This window comes from Protopterus annectens, chromosome 5.part0 (assembly GCF_019279795.1).
Source record: "Protopterus annectens isolate FY-2018-M chromosome 5.part0, PAN1.0, whole genome shotgun sequence".
Taxonomy (NCBI): domain Eukaryota; kingdom Metazoa; phylum Chordata; order Ceratodontiformes; family Protopteridae; genus Protopterus; species Protopterus annectens.
The window spans coordinates 1,621,010,195-1,621,033,506 of record NC_056735.1 but is presented as its reverse complement, the minus strand read 5'-3'; the positions used below and the strand labels follow the sequence as shown (position 1 = coordinate 1,621,033,506).

Here is a 23,312-nt window from a genome sequence, read left to right as displayed (position 1 = left end):
GTGACCATAACATATCTATTTAATTTTGCCACAACTTAATAATAAATGATTAGATGTAGTCTACACCATCCCCAGTGGTTTTAAAAAATACAGCATTTAACATAATCTGTCTGCTTAGTGTTCAGCATTCTGGCATGTAATAATAAAAAAAAAAATGTGCATTATGTTGAGCAAATTAGAGCCATGCAATAAATCCTGTATCAGCAGATTTTCTACTTTTAAAATGACTTTGGTTTTCAGTGACCACTTTTGTACACTGTAACCATGTTAGAAATCCACTTCACTAAATTCAGTGCAAAATTTAAGTTAAGAAACTTTTATCCAAAGGAGTGCTGCAAGTGACACATTCTAAAAAACTTTCAACCTAAATCACATTAACACGTGGACCATTTCCCAAAGATGCAACTACATTATCCATAAAATAGGGTATATGTTTGTGATGATCTATGTAAGCTATAAGCAACATGATTCACCCCAGTTATGTTTAAATACTGTAGCTCATCATATAAACAGTATTTGACTGTGATTTCTAATTCTTTATCCATAGTGAACAGTAAGCACATAGCACTATAGTTGTTAGTCAGATATGTCTTCCTATCCCTTATAAACATTTATTTCCAATTTAATGACCTTCCACTTTATTTTGACACTTGGATTTTATTTTGAATCTGTCTTTAATAAACATATGTTGTTTTTAAATAAGCCATTTTGTTATTTTCCTTTTAGTAATTTACTGGCATGTTTAGCATTTGTGATGCCATTGTTTTATAAGTGTGATATCTCTCCTTAGACAATGGGCAGAGTGCACACTATCACCTTGATTGGAGAACAAGCATTCTCCAAAAGGGTGCTATTTTTTACCAGGCTCTACCTGTACATTAAGTCCACCTCTTCACAGCAGTATTTTAACCTGCAGGGAAGCTTGGTTGGAAAAAAGCAAACGGACGCCATATTTTATACTCACTAAACATGGCTTTGCTTTCAGCAAGTGTAAAAATCATAAAAAAAAAAAAAATACTCAACTAGCAAAAGTGACTACAATAGCAGTTACAAGGACTTGCCATTTATTTAAACCTCACTAAGCATGATTTAAAAAAAAGAAGCATTTAGTGAGATGACAAAATAAAAAAATCAAGTTCTGTGTGCAAGAGAGAGAGAAAGTGTTTGCGTGCGTGCGTGCACGCGTGTGTGTGTGTAAGAGAGAAAGAGAGTGGAGACACAGAGAGAGAGAGTGAGGAAGCAAGAGAGAGCATACATAGGAATGTTCTACAAACTCGGTGACGGTGGAGACAGTGATGCAGTCCTTTGCACTGTATGATTTTTCTTTTTCATTCATTCAATCACAATGACAGGCAAGATGTATTCAATAAAGAAAGTGGATGTAATTACTGGGCACAGTTTTGTGTGTGTGTGTGTGTGTGTGTGTGTGTGTGTGTGTGTGTGTGTGTGTGTGTGTGTGTGTGTACATAGCTAAATAGATATATTTATATATAGAGTATCTATATATAGAGATAGAGGTAAATGCGTTATTGTGTGTTTCGATGTTTGTGTGTCTGTGTGGGTTCACTTTATAATCCTGAAATCCTGAAATATCAAATTTCAGAATCTCGAAATCATAAAGCCGAAACCTTAAAATCCCGAAACCCCAAAATCGCGAATCTTACACTAATCATACACCACAATCATACACATACACACACCTCCCCCTCCCACACAAACACACATACCTACACTACATACAAGCAGGGGGCTAGCCCCCCTGCACCCCCCCATATGGGGGACTGCACCCCCACCCCCCCTACTTAAATATACTAATTCCAAGGTCGCACTACACAGACAAACACACAAAAACACCACCATACAAGCTACATTCCCCTGGCACACACACATCACAGTCACAAAAAACACTGACACACACTAAAACCCCTAACCAAAACCCTTAAACATACATACTTACCTGAACTTCCAGCTATCCATTCACAAACCGCAACACCAGAAGCGCTAACTCAAAATCTCCGGACTTCGGGATTTTGAATTTCACGGTTCTGGGGTTTCAGAATTTTGAGCTTTCAGGTTTATAATCTCGGGATTCTGAAATTTGATATTTCGGAATTTCGGGATTATAAAATGTTCTTGTCTGTGTATACATATGCCACTGCACATGTGTGTGTATGTGTGTGAGACAATAATATTTGCATAAATTATATTTTTGATGTAAAATACGTCTCCAAAAACAATTACATATGCTACAGCAATCAAAAATATAATATATATATAAATTAATAAGAAAGCAAACAAACAATTTAACAGATAGCCCATTTTCTAAATGCAATAGTGCTCCTAGGTTGAGTGCTATTGGGAAATAAAACCCTTCCAGGAGTGTGGATACCCTCTGCCAGCAGTTCTGGGCCTCACAACACTCCTGGGCAGGTATTATTTCCCCAAAAGCACCCACTCTGACAGGCATTATTGCTTGCTTCATATATTGGTACTGGACATCTCCATATAAGGGTCTGTAATTTGCAAGCTAAGTTCCCTACTTATATTGTCTCATCCTATATACTAACATTGTGGCTCATAAATTAAGGTTTCAGTTTCCTTTGGTTATGGTCTATGTGTTGCCAGAATGTTTCCCTTGTATCTATGTGAGTTTTCTCTGGGTAATCTATTTATCCCACCTTCACCATAACTATTTCACTGGTTACTTTAAAAACTGTTCAGATATGCATTTAGCCTTGTTATTTGGCCTGGTTAGGGGTGAAAAGAGTGTACAATAAACCAGTTTTCTTACCCAGTTAACATATATAAAATATTTAAAGAAAACATAATCAGCAAACAGTATTGACAAATGGAGGCATGCTGTGTAGAAAAAACAATGCTTTGATAGCATTTCTAGACTGGAAAGAGAAAAGGGAAGCTGCACAGTTTACCCCAGCATGAATGAGCTGAGAATTAATTTGAGTACCCACCAGTTCAGGGTTTGAGTCTCATGACCTTCATATGTGCATCATGTATCTCTTTTCTAATCATTAAACACCTCCATTGCACCTAACTTCTACTGATAACAGGTATATGGTCCATTCCAGTCATCAGATAATCAAGTAAAAGACCAGAGAATAAGCTGTAAGCTAAAAAGAAGTGCAGGTTGATTTAGGCTATGATATAGGTACTCAATAATAAATAAGGTTGAGGGGAAAAGGCAGTGATGTCCACAAGGTAAGAACCGGATGTATCTACATTTCCAGGAAATCACTGGAATGACAAAAAATGGTAAACCTTAGTTTGTCAGAGAGTGTGAGTGAATGACGTGCCTGTTTTCAAACAGTGCTGTCTTGTGTTTCCACATGGATGGTGTCTATTATGTTTGTTCTAAAACCACAATGGCCTGTTTAATGTAATGAAACAATCCTTTTAGTGCATTTTCTTCTTTCTTATTTATACAAAGTTTAAGGTGCTCATTTGATCTGTATTTTCTGCAGGTGTACACTGCTGTTGAAGTATTATTCGCCTGCTGCTTACCCTCCTTTATTATTATTATACAATGAGCACAGAGCAAATCACAAAAATTACTGAACACTGTTCATATTAAAACCATCTGATAAATCCATACATAGAAAAATCCATCATCGTGTGCATCTCCAGCGCTTACCAATAAAAGCTGCAGGACATCAGAAATCCATGAATACCATTACGCTCAACAGCAAACAAATGTGCTATTACTGTAGCATACCACTGAAAACAGAACAATTTTAATCATTCCAAAACTGGAAGGTATAATTGCTTTCTGAATCAGAAAGTTCTGACCAGAAACTACCAGTCTTCTCTTATTCAGACACATCCTTTAAGTACTAACTGATGAATTAGTGTTGCTACCTTATTTTTATATTTTAAGTAGGGAAACAGTTTTACTGTACCTGTGGAGTCATTTAAGCTGAAAGCTATCCGGACAGGTTTATCTGCAGGCACCCTTGCTGTGGTGATCATGGGGGCACTCGAATTTAAAGGCTCAAGACCGTTTTCCAGCTGTGAGAACAAAGTGAAGAAAATATTTCAATGTTTCATGTCACTTGCCATTACAGCCTTATTGCTCATTGCAGCAGTCATTTCAGTTTAATGATTCTGCATCTTGTGATGACTTTACTATAATGATAACATGAAAACCAGTGAAAGGTCATATCTCTGGTATATGTCCTGATTACAGGGAATGAAAGGTTATGAGTTTTATACTTTTCAGATGTTATTCACTTTTTTCGTTTAAACTTACAATGAAAATTGTCAGATCTAGACTTCTGTATTTTCTTTTCAGACCTGACTATCAGCAATAAATAAAAAACAAACCTCCTGACCTACAAAGTGATGTAAAACAAAGACTGCTGTGACTACACTATAAAACTGGGAAGATTACAACTTTAAGCACCTTTCTGCTGTAAGGAAGGTGTGGGAAGATTACAACTTTAAGCACCTTTCTGCTATAAGACAGGTGTGGGAAGATTACAACATTAAGCACCTTTCTGCTGTAAGACAGGTGTGGGAAGATTACAACATTAAGCACCTTTCTGCTGTAAGACAGGTGCCATTACCACTTTTATGCTCCAGTCTCAAACTGAAACATCAGCACCAGCCACCACTGAACAGTGTCAGGAAACTAAAGCAGCTTTAAAAACTGTAAGACAATTTCTGCTGTAAGTTTCTTCTGTGCCTGTGTACAGAAAAATGAAGTACATTACAGCCTTTAAATGTATTATAAGATTAGACATGCATTTCACTTCTTGCCCCTGTCTGTGAGGCAGTCCTAAGTTTGTTACAGCTCTCAAAACTATAAAACACTTTGTGTTGCCAAAATTCGTTTTTTTAATCTGTACGTGGTAGTACATTTGAGCAGTTAAAGCTACGTGTACTACAAAGAATTGTGTGATTAAGTGAATTACAGCTTTCAAAGCTGCAAATCAGCTAGTCATGCAAGTAAAGCTTTGGTTTTCAGCTGGGGTCCATTCTGTGTGATGCCTGCATGTCTTCAAAGGACTTGAATGGATTTTCTCTGGATGCTCTGGTTTCTTCCCATTTCCCAAAGACATGTTGTAGACAGATTGATAGCTTCTAAATTTTCTGTACGTGTGTGTGTGTGTGTGTGTGTGTGTGTGTGTGTGTGTGTGTGTGTGTGCGTCTGTTCATGCGTGTCCGCATGTGTGTGTCTGTGCAAGCATCTAATGCTGATGAAAGCCTTTATAATCAACTTCTGCACTCCACCCTTGCCTAATAATCTCTGTGTATAGTAGTGATTGTTCTCAGTATTACTTCAGCAGTCATCTGTGGCATGTAAGCATGGAAAGCTCCATGTATTACAATGCATCACGATCGAGTCTCTACGCTCATAACCAAGTAGTTATAAGCTCAGGAAATGGATGTCAAGATTCACCTCTTGAACTTTATTGTACTTCACCCCACTCTCTAGGTGAATTTCTTGATATTCATTTCTCAAACAGATAACTTGGTTATAATCAGAGACCTGATCATAATAAACTTCCATACATTATATGAACAGATTTCATTATTTCACATTATTTGGTAAACATATGCACAGTTAAAGGCGATAGATAATTTTGGAAACCATCTGTCTTTCTCTGAGTGACCCTATCCTTTTAACTTCTGATTCTCTGAGACAGCACTTATTACTAAAACCAGAAACAAATATATTATCAGGTTATAACTTCCATGAGCAATGAAAGGCTAAAAGAAATAGACCCAGATATTTAATGTAGTCACATAAAAAGCATTATGATGACCAGGGGCAGTGAAGGCAATAAAGATAGTTTCATTAGATGAGGAAAGAAAATGCAACTCTGCAGCATCGTGCTGTTTTAATTTTAATTAAACTATATATTGAGAAGAGTTTTCTGAATTAGTGGTATTAAACAAATGTGCACTAGTTGTTTCTGAGCCTTTCAATTATATTTTACATTTTGTTACAGCAGAAAAAAGATGACAAGTTTTATATCTAGAGAGTTGAATTTGTGTAGCTCACATCTTTCAATTTCCCTTCCTGTGAATCTTTTTCCTGCCCAACTATGCACCTCAGGCCTTCTTGAAGGATACCCTGAGTCTTTCATCCCACATATTTGTTTATTTATTTTGTTGTATGGGAAGGTGAACTGGAGCACAGTAACAACCTTGTTAATTAAAAAAATAAATAAAACAAACTAAATAAACGTTGACACTGAATTATGGTAACCTGCAAAGTGACACAGGCACAGTCATAGACACCTATGGAACTACTCAGCTTGGGATGCATTTTCATTTTTTTTAACTTAAACCATGGCACCATTGATGAAAGAAAGCAGCTGTGTATACAGCACTGTAGGAAAACACAGAAACAAATAGTTACCAAGTTTTCTGCTCAGTCCCACCCACTACAAAGCTGACAATGAGTCACAGAACCACAAAGGCTCTGTGATTCATCATGGGTGACCTGGAAACTGAACAGTGGAGGGTAATGCAAACAATAACAGGAATTTGTAGATGGGAAGACCATGAAAGCCAGGGGTGGCTCATGCTACTGGGCTGCAGAACTACTGCCCCTAGCTGTAAAAAAGAAAGAAAAGAAAAGTAAAACAGCTGTAAAAAAGAAAGAAAACAATAAACGTGAGTCCTGGAACATCGAGCACTCACGGCATTTCCCAATATCCGGACTACTGGTGAGACAGTCCAGATAAGGAAGACAGTATTCAACAGCAGAGATCCCAGAAGTTTGTGCAGTTACAACTGCATAAACTGGAAGGGGATCAGACTGCAGGCTGGGTAGCAGCTTGGTCTTGCAGGAAGTGGAAGGACTTTGCTCTCACAGTCTTTTTATTGCAGGAATGGACAAACTTTGCAGCAATGGGCTAGCATTATCAACAGACTCAGGTAGTGTGTGTTGTTGTGAAATGCCCCAGTTCAATATACGTGGTGGCTAGAGAGAACTCAGGAAATATACCTGGTGGCTAGACTCAAACCCTGTATCTTGGGAGCAGGTGGCAAGAGCTTGAATTCCCTACCCACCACCACTTGTGAAGTTTTTGCCTAATATTTTTGTTCTTGTGAAATTTGTGATTTTCTGGATTTTGAATTCACTAAATAATGACAGGCATTTGAATTTCAGACTTCATATTCTTCAGAAAGTACATGGTAACACAAAACCTTTTATTCTAGCAATTTTCTGTTTATAAGATCAATATTTGTAATTTGTCCCTATTTTTGGGACTGTATTCCCACATTATTGGTTTTGTCCAGGTTTTTTGTGCTAAGGGGTTGAGAGCTATGGTGAGAACTGAATTCACTGAATATGTTTGGGAGCTGTGTTCCCTATTATTGGCTTTGTCTAGGTGTTTTGTGCCAAGAGGTTGAGAGCTATGGTGAGAACTGAATTCAATAAATGATAGCCATTTAAGTTTCAGTCAACCTGTCTTTCAAGAAACAGCTGATTTGGCATAGTGGTATGTTGCTCTGACTGTAGTACACAGGGTCCAAGGTTCAAGTCTTGGCAGTGAAATGCATGGTGGTAACACAGCATTTTATTCTAGCAACTTTCCAAGATTATATAAGCAATGTTTAAAATGTGCCCCTAGTTTTTGGGCTCCCCCCCATAAAGTTTGCCTTTTTTCCAGATTTCTAGTGCCTCAAAGTTGAGAGATACAGTTGAGTGTCGAGTGGATTTTACAAGGAGCTGAGAGCTTTTAGAGAAGTTTAATGCTGCTTATGCTGAGTCTGTTTGTACTGTTAATAGCACAACAGATAGGGTACTTGCTATTGATGCAGAAGGCTGTGGTTTCTACTCCTACAGTGTATAAATGCATTGCTTATACTGTACTGTGTTGTACTTTGAAAGGGGGTGGATGCTGTAGTCCTGAGAATGTCCTCTTTAGTGGAGATACCTAGTAACGATTAACCTGTTATCAGTTTGCCATCCATTCCCTATTGCAATATCACTAGCTTATAATTTTTTAATGTAACATAGGCAATTTATTCCTCAATGGCAACAGGCACTTTATTTGTAGATGAAACAATGAAATATAAAGTTGTTTGCTAGCAGCAACCTCTTCGTTAGTTACAGATCTCTTTAATGTGGAATTATTTAGATGACTTTTACTTCTGCCAAGATTGTGCATATTTACTGATACTGGTGAAATGTAGAGGTTTGAGTAGACTTTTATGATAGAAATGTTCTGAACTGGGCAGTTTTATCATTATTGGTGCATGCATTTTGTTTCATTGTTTACTGGAAAAATGTTCAAAACAAGCTAACTTTGAGAGGATTTCTGTCTGTCCATACTGAGCGGAGTGGAGGAGGGGTGTTGACTACAACTCTGATCTGAGATATATAAGTATCCTGTTTTTTTTGGCTTATTTATACTGATTATTGTTTCTAGCAATTTATATATAGCACTTTGTATTGCCTGCTACATAGTTTTTAATGCATTTTGTTGCTATTAACTAATCTGCATGGGTAACTGATTTGTTTGCATTTAAAAGCATTCTGTAGAGTCTCTTTGCTCCTTTATTTGTTTAAAAACTTTAATTGTGTGTCTTTCTGTAGTGTTTACTGTCTAAAGAGTGTAGGCTAATAGATTTAGTATTGTCCTAGTTCAGATTTGCTGGCTCTGGGCCTGTCTGTCTCTACAGTGATTGTTCAAAGCACAAGAACAAGCCATCTTGAATTAGCAGAAGCCTTTCTTTACCTTGGCTAGATTGTGTTAATTGGCTGCTGGGTAGTGGGGGCTAGTTCTTTTGTGCTTTTTTTAAAAAATAAGTTGTCTAAGGTTGTATCTTCTGGTATTTAAGCCCTAACTTTGAGAGGATTTCTGTTTACACACTGAGAAGAGTGGAGGAGCGGCATTGACTACAACTCTGATCTGAGATATATAAGTATCCTGTTTTTTTGGCTTATTTATACTGGTTATTGTTTCTAGCAATTTATATATAGCACTTTGTATTGCCTGCTGCATAATTTTAGTGCATTTTATTGCTATTAACTAATCTGCATGGGTAGCTGATTTGTTTGCAGTTAAAAGCATTCTGTAGAGTCTCTTTTCTCCTTTATCTGTTTAAAAACTTTCATTTTGTGGCTTTCTGTAGTGTTTACTGTCTAAAGAGTATAGACTAATAGCTTTAGTATTGGTCCCCACCCTCCTTCCCTGTTTGTGTCTTGTTGTTATACTTGGTGGCTTTGCATTTGCCCGCCCCTACTGTAAATTTGATCTGGGACACTCCTCCCAGTCTAGTGTCATTAGCTCATTCTACCTAATACAGTGAGAACATCTGAGAAGGCCTTCTGTTTCTCCTTTTTCCCTTTCAAAATAATTGCCTGAATCTCCTTGTGTTCTGACTGTGCTTCTCAAACATTTTGGAAATATAGAGCATATTTTAGAGCATTTATTATAACTGTAATTGCCTTAATTTTCCTACAACTCAAGTGCTCTAGGCTGCACTGCATCTGGATTGTTTGTGTGTTTTAGCTGCTTTTCTGTATATATAGATTTCTCTATATAGGTAGACTAGCTACTTATTCTGCTGTATTACTGCCTCTTAAATCGTTTTTCAGTTGTGCACTTGCCTTGCTTCATTTAAAACATTTTAAATTGCTAATTTTGTAGAGTTTTAATTGCATTTACTGTTTAGGACTACACACTCAAGTGTGTTAGCCTTTTCTGTGTTTATTTACTGTATTATTGCATTGTTTAGCCTGTTTAAAAAAAGAAATATATATATATATGTCTGTGTGTGTATATATATATATATATATATATATATATATATATATATTCTATCTTGTTTGCTCGTTTCCCACCTTTCCTAGCCAATCCATATCCCAGGCTTTGCTTGTCTCAGGACTTTATTTTCTGTGCTCAGAGCTATCCAGACCTTGCTGTGGTAGAGGGAAGTCCTATTGCTTACCAGTGGGAGTGGTGAGCATTGTACTGCCTATCTAATGCTAGAGGAGTGGTTTCCAGCTCTGAAATTGTAATTTTATTAGCCTTTATGGGCTGATTTCTATCCCTTTCAACCTTCTGGCTTAAAAACACATGTGATTGCACATTTTTCGCATCGTGCAGCACTGCAAGGCTACAGTTAAACTGTTCCAGTTGCCAAAAAGTCTGCTTTACAAATTTTCCCTTAGAACTAGCTGGTTTCCCAGTAGTAGTACTAAAATCTGAACCCCTGTGACTAGCGCTTGCTCTAGAACCTGCTGGAAAGCACTAGGAAGCCTGAAACTGAGACAAGCACTCAACTCTCCTTGTCAATAAGGAGAAATTAATTGTAGCCACTAAACAGCCTATAATTGCAAAGTACCTTGCAAAGGTAAGGGAAAACAGCTCTTAAACTTTACAAAAAAAGCAGCTAAACAGGCATGTCCAAGGGTCAGCTTCCGGTGATTTCTCCTGTCCACCTGGTGAATCTGGGCATATTGGGGCAATGCAGCAACTGCCTCATGTACAGAGACAATCCTATCCTCCTACCATCCAGCACTACAACCTGCGAGAGATGCACTTACATAGCCAAACTGGAAGCAAAGCTCTCTCTATGGCCAAGATTGTGCTAGACAGTCAAGAGGAGAAGGTTAACACCAGCACTGCACCTCAAGCAACTCATAGCCCTTCAAAACCCACACCATCAACACCCACACATAGCAACACTAAACCCACATATGCGGAGGCCCTTAACATTAACCTGCCCAAGCAACAAGGACCTCCGAAGCTGAAACGCAAACAAACACCAGTCACAACCAAAGTGACACATAGCTCACAACACCAGTGTGCCATCCAACAACAGCCCCTAAGGCAAGACAATGTACCCAACACTTTAGTCATAGGTGACTCTATAGTCAGGCACACTGATGTCCCACTCACCAGGCTGAACAAGGAGAAAATTACAGTCAGCTGCCTGTCGGGATCCGCCACACAATGCATGCACTCAAGCCACTCCACAACAAGTACAAATACGACTTTGTCATTGTCCATGCTGGAGTGAATGACTTGAGATGTACCTCCTTGGACTACATGAAAAGAGACATGGAAGAGCTCTTGGATCATGTGGCCCACGCAGGTATGACCCTAGCCCTGAGTAGCATCTTGCCTTCGGCCAGAGTGATACCACAGTATAAGGACAAATGATTGACTTCAACAATTGGCTAAGCTTCTGGTGTCATTCAAAGGGGATCCAGTATCTGTCTGCTGGGAAGACATGATCGACAAACCACGATGCTTTGCCAGAGATGGTCTGCACCTGTCACCCCTGGGATTCAGGTTACTGGCTAAAGCTCTTGCCACCCCTATAGTGCCTTTTTTTAGGCAAGGTTCAAAGGATAAAACGACCACTGTAACAGATACAAGCATGCAAAATCTGAAGGTAATGCTACTCAATGCTAGAAGTCTAAACCTCAAAATGCACTCTCTCAAGGTACTCCTGAAAATGGAGAACATTGATATCTGTGCAGTAACTGAGACTTGGTTCAAGGCTTCAGAGAGCACCCCTGGAATACCAGGCTACAACTCTTACCACACCTTTTGGCCACAAAACCAAGACCAAAACACTAAAGGTGGAGGAGTGTCCATATTCACCAAGGATATTCACACCTCCTGGCTAGTTGCCCAACACAATGCATCTGAAATTCTCCAGGTGCAACTAACACTAGATAAGATTGCAATCCAAATTGTAGCTTGCTACAGATCCCCCACCATGCCCCAAGATTCTCACTACACCTTTCTAAACATACTGGAAAATATTAAGATACAACTAAACACCCTAATACTGGGTGATTTCAACTACCCTGCCATTAACTGGGAAAACTACTCGGGTACCAACTCCTTTTCCCAACAGTTCTTGGAATTCATAAATTCCAATGCCCTGGATCAACTAATCCATTGTCCCACGAGGGGCTCCAATATCCTAGACCTGGTCATTACCAACATGGGAGATAGATGCTCCACACCAGTGGTCACCCCCTCATTGGTCAGGTCTGACAATAAGCAAATCACCCTTGACATCCACATCCCATTCCCAACCCCTAGTAAGGAAACCTCCTTAAAAAACTTCTCCAAAGCCAACTTCATGCTACTGAAGTCAGAAGTGACAAACTTTATGGCACCCATGCAGACGGGATCTGAAAGTTCGACTGCAGAATCTTACACTAAGGCACTGTATGAGCACATCCACTTGTGCATGAATCATGCCATCCCAAATAGAACCAAGATGCTCTTCTCCAAAAAAAGGAAGCCAATCTAGTGGTCCCCTGCTATAAACAAACTATACAACGAAAGGAAGAAACTGTTGAAGAAAGGAGGAAAATCCCAGGATGCAAAACACTCCCTCATCAGCCTCAGTAAGAAGCTGAGATCCCTCATAAAATCCTTCAAAGCTAGTTATGAAAATAAAATTGCCAAAGATTCCAAAGACAACCACAAGGCATTCTATAGTCATGTCAGGAATCTAAATGGCAATGCTCAGATCTGCTCTGAGCTACAACAGAATGGCATTAAATATACTGATCCCAAGGATATTGCCAATATCCTGGAAGATCGATTTAGTGCCAACTTCACCCCTCTCTCACCCCCTAAAGGCCCATCTCAATACCAAAAGATTGCCAAATTCCAGTAATCACGGCCACACAGGTAGAAACCACACTCTCCAAAGCTAAGAATATAGCATCCATGGGACCAGATGACATCCCAGGCTGTGTACTACATGAACTACAAAATGAACTGGCACCTCACCTAAGTGTCATGTTTAATCATAGCCTCACCTCAGGCTTCATGCCCACTGAGTGGCGCACAGCTACAGTTATCCAACTCCACAAGGGGGGGGTCCACCTTGGATCCCGGGAACTACCGTCCCATCAGTCTGACAAGCCTGATCTGCAAGGGCATGAAATGCATCATGGAACTTATCAACAAAGACATTAGCAACATTCAAACACTGGACCCCACCCAGTTTGGGTTTGTGAAGGGCCAATCTTGTCTCCTGAATCTGATTGACTTCTTCGAATCAGTCTCCAGAGCTGTGGACGAGGATAAGGCGGTCCACACAGCCTATCTGGACCTCGCCAAGGCCTTCGACACCATCCCCCACTCTGGAATCATAGATAAACTTATTAAGCTGGGCATAAAGCCCTACGTCACTCGATGGGTTGCCAACTGGCTTACTGACAGAACCCATACTGTAAAAGTAGCCGACTCCAAATCCAGCTCCATACAAGTGACAAGTGGAGTACCTCAGGGTTCAGTCCTGGGACCACTCTTGTTTGGCATCTACTTCTCTGAAGTACAGGCCAACTCGAAGGGACTCTGGCTAACAAAGTTCACAGATGACTGCAAACTGGGAGCCATTAATGAATCCCCAAATGATGTGGATATTCTACAAAAGGGCCTTACAGAAACAGATGCCTGGTGCCAGAGCCATGGGCTCAAGCTTAATGCCAAGAAATGTATAGTTATCCACTTTGGAAAAAAGACTTGTACCCATGAATTACCACATAGGTGGCAGTACACTAAACATCGAAAGTGTGATGAGAGACTTAGGGACACAGGTGGACAGTGGTCTCACTTTCGATAACCACATCGCCACAACAGCCAGGAAATCCTTCTATGTGGCACACCTCATCACTAAGGGCTTTTCATCCAGAAAAAAGGAGGTCATTGTCCTACTGTACTCATCCCTCATTAGACCCATTATAGAGTATAATGCCCCATTTGGTATGTACCTCTCAAGACATATGCAACAGCTGGAAAGGCCACAGAAATACCTCACTAAAAGAATCACAGGCCTAAAGCAAATGCCATATGCTGACTGTCCAGCTATACTCTGTGGCATATTGTCTACTCAGAGACAATCTCTGCTTAACATACAAGGCCATGTCAAACCCTGAGCTGTTGAACATGCTCCACTTAAAGAAATCCCAATCCCTCAGAGCCACACGCTCCAGGGATTTAAACCTTGTCATCACAATGAGCAAAACATGCTGGAGGGATAGGTTCCTGACCCAGAGACTCCCAATACTATGGAATAGACTGCCCATACATGTCAGGCAGAGTGCCTCCTTGGCCGTCTTCAAAAGGAACCTTGATGATTGGATGGGAGCTAGGCAATTCACCCCGGGGATCATGTCAGTCACCCTGCTAGACAGGGGTCCAGAGAAGTAAATATTGTGGGAAGAAATATCCAGGGAATTGTTAAGGCTAGGCTTGCATAGGCCCTAGGGCCGATAGCCTAGTACCAACCTATGAACCTATAAATTTAAAATGCCCTCTAACACCTGTACTGTATTATACAAGGAATATAATTTAATACAATCAGGAAGGTGTATCAAAGAACACATGTATGTTTCCTGTGCAAGGGGCCTATGACTTGAAAAAAGCCCAAAGTTAATCTTTATCTGTCACTGGACAGATGTATTTTCTTTGAATGTGGGTTTCAATACTGTTTCAATGAATGTGAGTTTTAAGGGCAGAGAAGTTTTAATGCTAAGTCTATTTTCATTGTGAGACTGCATTGCTTTTTTTAGCAGATGTCTATTAGTGTTTGTGCTGTAAAATGTAAAATAAAAATTTTAAATGAAATCCAAATCATCGTAGAAGTAAAGCAGTATGCACATTATAGTGTTTATGGTTAATGGAGTGAAATAGCCAAGTAATGGGACATTGGAATAGCTGCAGGAGGGAGGCCCCGTTCAACCATGATTTTGTGAGGGGTGAAGGCCGGCAAACTCAGACAGCCCCGGCTGAACAATACCTCTTAACTGTCCAGATTTTTGCAGAATGAATAGATTTTTGCTTCTTATTTTTGGTTTGTTCCTCATAAAATTTGTGGTTTTCTGGAAAATCATTTAGGAATGAAGTCACTAAATAATGACAGCCATTGAGTTTCAGACTTCATACTCTTCAGAAAAATGCATGCTAAAGCAAGACCTGTTGTTCTGCCAATTGTCTAAGTTTATACAAGAGCAATTTTAATACTGTTTGTATGTTTCCCCAATATATTTGGCCTTGTCCAGATTTCCTGCATTAAGAGGATGAGAGGTACACACAAATAAATCACTTTATGGAATTAGGTATATCCAAACCTCTCAACTGTCCCTGATTTTGACTCAAAATGTTGCTTTCCCCCTAATAATCCCTCCACAAAATGGCAAATTTGGAAGAAAACATGGAGGGTTTACAATTAATAAATAACTGTAATGATCAGAGTTATAGATTGCTTTTAATTTCAGAAATGCATGTAGATTCTCTTATTTTGTCAGCTGCCCAAGTTAACAGTACTAATATTAAAAAGTGTCCATTCTTTGACAGGTTCCCAACTGTATTGTGTGGCTATTTTATATTTTTGCATCATATTTTAGTCTGTTTTTCATAGAATTGTGGTTTTCTGTCAAATTAGTGGCAAATCATTAAAGACTGAAGTTAGAAAATAATGACAGGCATTTGAGTTTCAGATTTCATACCCTTCAGAAAATTCATACTAATGCAAAACCTACTATTCTATTATCTTTCGAAGTTTATAAGAGCAATATTTAAAAATTGTCCTTATTTTTGGGCCTTTGTCCCACTTCTGTTTATGGTTTTGTCCAGACTTCTTGCTCTGAGGCTGAGACAAATGTGTCAGGGCCATCACCGTCAGCCAGAGACATTTTAAATTGTGACATACTTGTTGCACCCCACTCCCCCACATAGTGACTCTGGATGTGTCCAAGCAAGGCAAGGAGCAGTTATGCATTGTAAGTGTGCAGAATATCCCACCATCCAAGGTAGACACAAGTACTACTGTGGCTTTTCATATGTCCTTGATTTTGCAGAATTTTCTGATTTTCTGTCATATTTTTATACTGTTGATTTATGCTTCTTATTCAGAAAATGCATGTCGTTGCAGTGCCTGTTGCTTTGTGTTTAAGTAGCAATGCTTTAATGACCATCAAGTAAGCTTGTCTGAGACTGTAAGATGCAAGTAAGCTTTAATAAGTATACTGTTAAAGAATTACCAACATTAAAGGCCTTTTTGTTGTTGCCATGTAGAGAATATTTACATAACTAGATATTGTATAAGCCTTAGGTATTGAAATGCACAGGATTACAGTATTTTCAGAAGCTCATTACATTTTTTGGAGACTTGCAGTCATCTTTGCAGGCTTTACCCGTAAACTAAACAGAATTCCAATCTATCATGTGTGGTCCATAACCTGTGCAGTTATCCTTTAAGCAATTTATCTTGAGCTTGTTTCTTGTTTGCTGTTCATTTTTTACTTTGATCATGTTTTCCCCATGAAACAAGTAGATAGTTGTCAGGCAGCAGGTCTTTTTTGGATAAGAAACATTTTTACAAGTTGGGGTATCACAGAGATTGCTACTTTCAGCATGTTACTTGGTACTTTTATAAAGCTGAATATAAATTGTAATTAGAACTACAGGGCAAGGAGAAGTGGTTTGAGTTGAGTGCTGCTTGTTTTTGTATACTTGATTTTGACTGGCATTCCAGTAATGTATTTAAAAAGTAATTTATTTTTTCATACCTCACAACCTTTTTCTTTCCATCTAGATATTAAGTAAGCCGTCATGTAGCCAATGCATTGAAATATATTTTTTCTTCTACAATTCATTTTGTCTTCATTGGACTCTCATAACGATGGTTTGGCAGTGGCACCCAGTGCAGCATATTTAATTAAAGTCCCAGTTTTTGTGGTTTTTAGCACAGCTCCACCCCTTTCTAGTTGGCCACACCCCTTCCCGTTGTCTCCAACCATTCAGTTGTCTCCTACAGCCCCCCTTTGATTTGAAGTCACCAGCCGCAACTGATGAAAGCTTACAACATATAACTCTATAGTCAGGGTATAGGTGAAGCAGAATAGACTAATTTGCAAGCAGGTAAGTTTTTGTTTAACCCTAGCAGGCAATCAGATATTATGGGCAAACCATACATTTTACCTTCTTAGCTCAGGAATCAGGGACAAAGCTAAAAAAGTAATGGGTTCAATGCCCAAACATCATGGACAGATTTTAAATATCGCTCCTACGTACTTAAAAGTTAGAAAGTTGCTAAAATAACAAGTTAAGCATTAGCATGTGTTTTTTGAAAGATATGAAATTTGAAACTCAGAATGTCTGTCATTATTTAATGACTGCAGTCCTCAAATATTTTCCAAAGAGTCACAAATTTTATGAGGATCAGACCAACAATATGAGGCAAATTTGGCGACATTCTACAAAATTAGAGATATTTGAGAGCTCTGTGGGTGGTGGACTTTATAAGACTAATTTTAATTTTTTTAAGACAAGTGGAAAGTTTTATACTGTGGCTGACTTAGTGCATGTGTGAAACAAAACTGAATCTTTTTATTTACTTTATTACAATCAAGAATATGGGGAATACATAATCCCTATAACTACTATGAGCAGGGGCCATCTGTGGGTAAAATGACTTACCATGTTTTTGTTTCCTTAGGTGAAACAGTAATTAATCAGTCTTTGGTGAATTAGTATGCATTTGTTTGAAACAAATTTTAAATACACTGCTATGACCATTTTTTTTTCTGCTATTAGACATCTGAGCTCTGTACACTCAACAAAATGATTTTAATTACTGGGATGGGGGGAGCTGACTCTGGATGAAAATTATCCTGTTGTCATGATTAAGTTAAACAGTTTGGCTTTGCAAGACTAGTCTGTGGTTGTGTAAGCCAAGCTAGTCACATTAAAACATATTAAGTACTTTAATGGTATTCATCTCTTTTACCCAACCCTCTTAGACAGACTGCCAGTAACATGACTGTAATTGGATATACAGGCCATCTGAGCATGAAAGTGGCCTAAACCTGTTGTTATGCTGTCGCAATTAAACAGTCATTGAAATGGCTTGGCAGGACTAGTATAATACAAAGTATTGTACCTGCTATAATCAGTGCAAAAGGATCATTGCTATGGTTGATGCATGTGTGTCCGTGGGGAGTGTTTCACTGTTGCTAAGAATAACAAGATAGCCATAATTTATTTCACTTTCTATCATAGTCAGATATAGACATCACAGACAATAAGTAGCTGCCTTTGATGGTCTGCACAAGTTTTGTGTGAAAACAAGCTCATTAGTGGCAGAGTGGTGCTGTAAGTAACATTACCATCTCACAGCACTTGATTCTCTAAATGAGTCCCTGGTAGGGTTTCCTTCCAAGTGGAGTCAGCATGCTCTCCATGTCTGTCTTTGAGTTTTACCCAGGTGCCCTTGTTTCCTCCGCAGCCAAAAAACATACCACAGGTAACTAGCCTTTCTCCAGTTTGCATGGAGGCAAACTTGTAATGTGTGTGTGTGTGTGTGTGTGTGTGTTTGCGTATATGTGTGTTTATTCATCTTGTGATAGATATGGCTTGTCAAAAGGAACAGTGTCAGTATGTGTATGAGTGTGAGAAAAACATGGAAAAATAATATCATTGATCTTTGTTTGTGGTCACATACAATACAGGGGGGCACATAAACAGTAGCTGACAGACATATATGCATACTGTTCACAACATCTCACCTTACTCCTACACCCCAAAAGACCCCCTGTTTTATTCAACTGGCTTTGCTCAGAGGTGTAAACAGAAGGTTAGTATAGCTGGAATTTTTCAATCTAGCAGTAAGAATTAGAGTTAAGTAGTAATCTTAGAAAAAGGCATAAAATGCATTACAGTATATCTACACCCTCAGAGCTTCTGAGGGCCTGGCAGCCCCCAGACCCCTGCTGACTATGTAAGGGGATTTTGACAAATGTGCAGCGCAGGGGCTCATCTTCACCCACTGCTCCAGACCTCACATAGCCTAAAACCATCTGTGCTCAGAGGTGTGCCCTGAAGCATACTATAGTTTATGTGGGGACTGGCAGGTGACAGTGTTGTCATTATTTCTTTAACTTGCCTAAAAATCAAACATCTCAGATGTGTACACAGAATGTTGCTACAGGTTCATAGGTAAGGCAATCAGTCTGCAGACCATTTTAAGCCTAGCCAAAAACCCCATTCAAAATTTCTCTCTAGCCTCAAGCCTAGCAAGACAAGATAGACTGGGGGAGAATTTAGTTTGCCCATCCAATTACCTAGGTTTACCTTGAAAATGGCAAGGCTGCTGCTCTGCTTGACATATAGCAGAAGTTTGTTCCAGAGGTGAGGGATACATTAGGAAATGAATACACTGCGCCAGCATGTCTTCTGTATCTGCTGATGGTTTGTCTCGAGGTAGTGTACTGTCTAGGAATAACAAAAATTGAAGTATATTACTGTGATCTTTATTCTTTCAGTTTCCTCACAATAAGACATGTATACAGGTGGTTATCTTTTGGGATTAGGGGTAAGGAAGCATGAGATTGATAGATAGATAGATAGATAGATAGATAGATAGATAGATAGATAGATAGATAGATAGATAGATAGATAGATCTGGGTCCCATTTGGAAGACTGAATTTTCAGAAAATCGAACTTCATATGATCAAGACCATATGATCGACTTTCTAAAAAGACAGATCAGTTGTATGGAGATCACAGTTCAGTGGGGATCAGGGAATTTACCCTTTCCCCACTACATTATGATCTCAGAATTGGTATATATAATTAGTGGGGGGGGGGGCTTTTCTTATTATTTATGTTTTCGAACTTACGGAACTTCAATCATATTGTGTCGGGCATATGCAGTTTGATATTCCATAATTTCAATATAACAACAGAGATCCATAGATCTGCAGTATATATATATATATATATATATATATATATATATATATATATATATATATATATATATATATTGGTGTACTTAAGATCAAAGTTTTGAAACTTCAAAATGTAAATAAAGAAAATAAAAACAAAAACATCTTTTTTTTACATTATATACCAACTGCAAGATCTCTCTACAGTGAGGAAAACAGTAAATATACCATTATGAGCTATCTCTATTTAAACGGTTCGAACTTTCAAAACTTCGATCTTATAGTCTTAACCATAAGAAATTTGAAATTTTGAAACATCAAAATTTAGAAGTAGACCTATGCATATATATATATATATATATATATATATATATATATATATATATAAATAATAACATTTAGTTGAAATACATTACTGCAGCCATTTGTTCTTTCACTGTTCTTCCAGTATCTTTTAAATGATTTGCAAGCCACTGTTCATCAGCCAGCATATTACATAGATATTCTCTATGGGTAGCACCTGTAATAAAAAAAATATTTAACTCAGCAATTTATTTGATACACTAGCTAAGACTAGACGGTTGTATTACAAAAAGCTCTTTGACTGCTGTTTTATTAGCCACCCTAGTAGTTTCGAGATTCTGTAACAGCAAGTATAGCATTAACTTTAACAATAAATGTATTAATATGATACATAAAGGAGAGCAGTGATTAATCAAGCCATATTCCCAGATATTTGTAGGGATCAATTGCCTTAGTCTGATCCCCTTTAAGAACATCTATGTCCCATTTAACTTTCATTTGGTTGGCCTTTTATGGGTACCAAACTGTTTTGTTTAAGTCAAGCTATATACCATGAATATCAAATTAGGAGTCACTCTGATAGCCAAGAGGAATACAGTTCTGACTAAAACCCAGGCAACTTGAGTTTAATTAATGTCTCAGGTGAATCATGGACCATCAAGAGTATACTGAGCATCATTGGATTGGCTCTGGCAAAAGCCAGAATCCAAAGGAGATGATGCCAGGCTAGGGGAGGAAAATACTGGGGAGACTGGGCTTGCTCCATGGCCAGTAGTAGAACTCATGTTTGACTTGGTCTTCCCATAGCTAGGCCAGCTTACACAGTAGTGCTAGTGCAGAGGGTCAGGGACCTAGACCAAGAAATCCCCCCATGTACAGATGGATGGCAGCCTCTCCTCCAGCCCATCACATCCCTTGCCTAGCTGGTTAACTAACCCATCTGAGCCTGCCTTAGAGCAAGATCTCTCCCCACTGAAGACCGCACTGAGGGTCTTCCAGGAAATGACTTGCAGGGGACACAGCAGGGTAGTGGAGGTAACTTGATGGTCAGTTGCTGTAAGTCCAAAAAAATGTCAGACTAGTAACAAACCTGTCTTTGATCCAGTTGTAGTTTAGAAGCAGTATCCTATTGATCTTTATGGGACTCCATAAAACAATGTAATCTGTGGTAAGCTGCATGAGAGCATATTTATAACTAATGTAAAGAGGAGGGGCCCTAGTACTGAATCTCATAGAGCACCTTTTTGACAAGATGCAACCAAGATTTTGCTTGGCCTAAAACAATTACAGTTCTGGCCATTTAATTGCTAGGAACAGCTAATTTCCATAATCAAATGCCATAAACAGTAAGTTGTAGTTCTAAGTACTTTATGATTATTTTATCAAGTGAAAAGCTTTAATTATATCAAGAAATATTCCTCCAATCAATTTTCCTAAATTTAAACTTATTATACCATTGTGACACCTCCATCTTTTTCTCTAGAATCATCTTGCTGGCAAGCAATACTAATTCTTTGTGTTTGCCGAAGTAATTGCAAAAGCATGTTAAATACTAGGAAAAGAGCAAAAATGAACCCAGGAATTCACAGCAAAGCCATGTATTCCAACAAAACTTAGTCCAATTGTCTTCCAAATAAAATAAAATGTCTTCAGAAATGGAGAATGTATAAACCGAGCCATATAAACATAAAAACATTCAAATCACTTGAAAAAAGACCAGAAAAAAGCTAAAAATATTTAAAACACAGTCATCTTGAAATAAACATCAAGCCGCGGTGGTACAGCGGTAGCATTGTTGCCTCACAGCAAGAGGTTCTCCTGTTCGATTCACAGCTGGAGTGTCTTCTGTGTGGAGTCTGCATGTCCTCCCCGCGGTCAAATGGCCTCCGAAAGACATGCGTGAATGGGCGTGCCTTCGCTGAAGGTTGGGTGTCGGGCTGGCAACTCCACACCATAAAAAATCTACTGCCAATCATTAGCAGACCGGAGTTCCGCTGTGGCGACCCCTAACCGGGAATAGCCAAAAAGACAAACAAAAACATCTTGAAATAAACATATGTTTACATATCTTAAAGGTCTCATGTTTAATAAACATTTGATTTTAGTTCTATCATTTTATCACTGCAAGATTGTGCAGCAATGAAAAGAATGCATTCTGGCAGTAATTCCAGGACCTACTGGATAAAGTAGGACAACGTGAGTTAGTGTTGATAATGGGAAATCTGAATGCACACATCAGGACAGACAGAACAGGATATGAGAACTACCTGGGTCTACATAACCAGGGGGCAATAGGAAAAAAGAAGGACAGGCCATTCTACACTTCTGTCTAACAAATGGCTTGATTATGGTCAGCACATGGTTCAGCAAGAGATAACAGTCACAAGATCACATACAAGCATGGCCAACATGCAAAACTCAGGTAGAGGTGGTAAGAAAAGGCCATTGTGATAGAATCAGTGATTGCAAAGTGAACCCCAGTGCAACAGTTGGCCCACAGCATAAACCACTGGATGCCACAATCAACTGCAAGCAGTGGTCAGAGAAGGCTCTAAGGTCAACAGAGAATAGGCTGAATACCTGGAATTTGACTGGAGAGAAAGCCCAGAAGTTCAAGGAAATACTCAGAATTGAAGAAGAATAGCAGCACCTCAAAGCAGCAAGTGTGAGGACAATAGAAAAGATATCCAAGCCAGGTATGGAAATAAGGTACATAAAGATAGGTGGTAGTGCAATGTAGAAGTCCAGGAAGTAATCAAAAGAAAGACGTAAAGGAAAAAGTGGGAGATAGAAAAGACAGACTAGGATAAGAAGAAATATAGGTTGGCTAACAAAGAGTTGTTGGAATAGCAAAGAACAATGCATCAGAGACACTCTGTCACCTTCTGGAAATTGACTCAGCAGATGACATAAAACAACTCTACTGGGTTTTAAAGACAAAAAGATAAAGATGGTAGTCAACAGACACCCTTCTTAAGGAATCCATCAACAACCTACTCACCAGTTTACAGGACATCGAAGGCAGATGGATGGAGTACTTCAGCAGCTTCTGAATGAAGAAAACCCTACAGAAGCTGTACTGCCCCAGAGACAGCTTACAACAAAAGAAAAGATGAGCCCACCCTAGAAAAAGTAAGAACAGCAATAAGGAAAATTAAGTCAGGAAAAGCTGTCACAGCAAATATGATCAAGATGTTGGCTGAGTTGTGGAGAAATGGCTCAAGGGGTACTTACAGCAATACAGAGAAATATGCCAGATGGCAGAGAATAAGCATTCTAGTGCCAGTGTACAAAAACAAAGAGACATTCACAATTGTA

General features: G+C 38.8%; 1 protein-coding gene across 2 annotated transcripts in view; it reads right to left on the bottom strand.

Moving 5' to 3' along the window:
* MAP3K7CL (MAP3K7 C-terminal like) overlaps positions 1 to 23,312 on the bottom strand; it is a 585,495-nt gene that overhangs the window by 419,956 nt on the left and 142,227 nt on the right. For both annotated transcript variants that reach the window (XM_044071398.1, XM_044071400.1), the window contains exon 2: positions 3,915 to 4,023. In XM_044071398.1, the coding sequence (XP_043927333.1) occupies positions 3,915 to 3,984 (70 nt within the window). In that variant the 5' untranslated portion in view covers positions 3,985 to 4,023. The remainder of the gene's footprint in view (positions 1 to 3,914; positions 4,024 to 23,312) is intronic.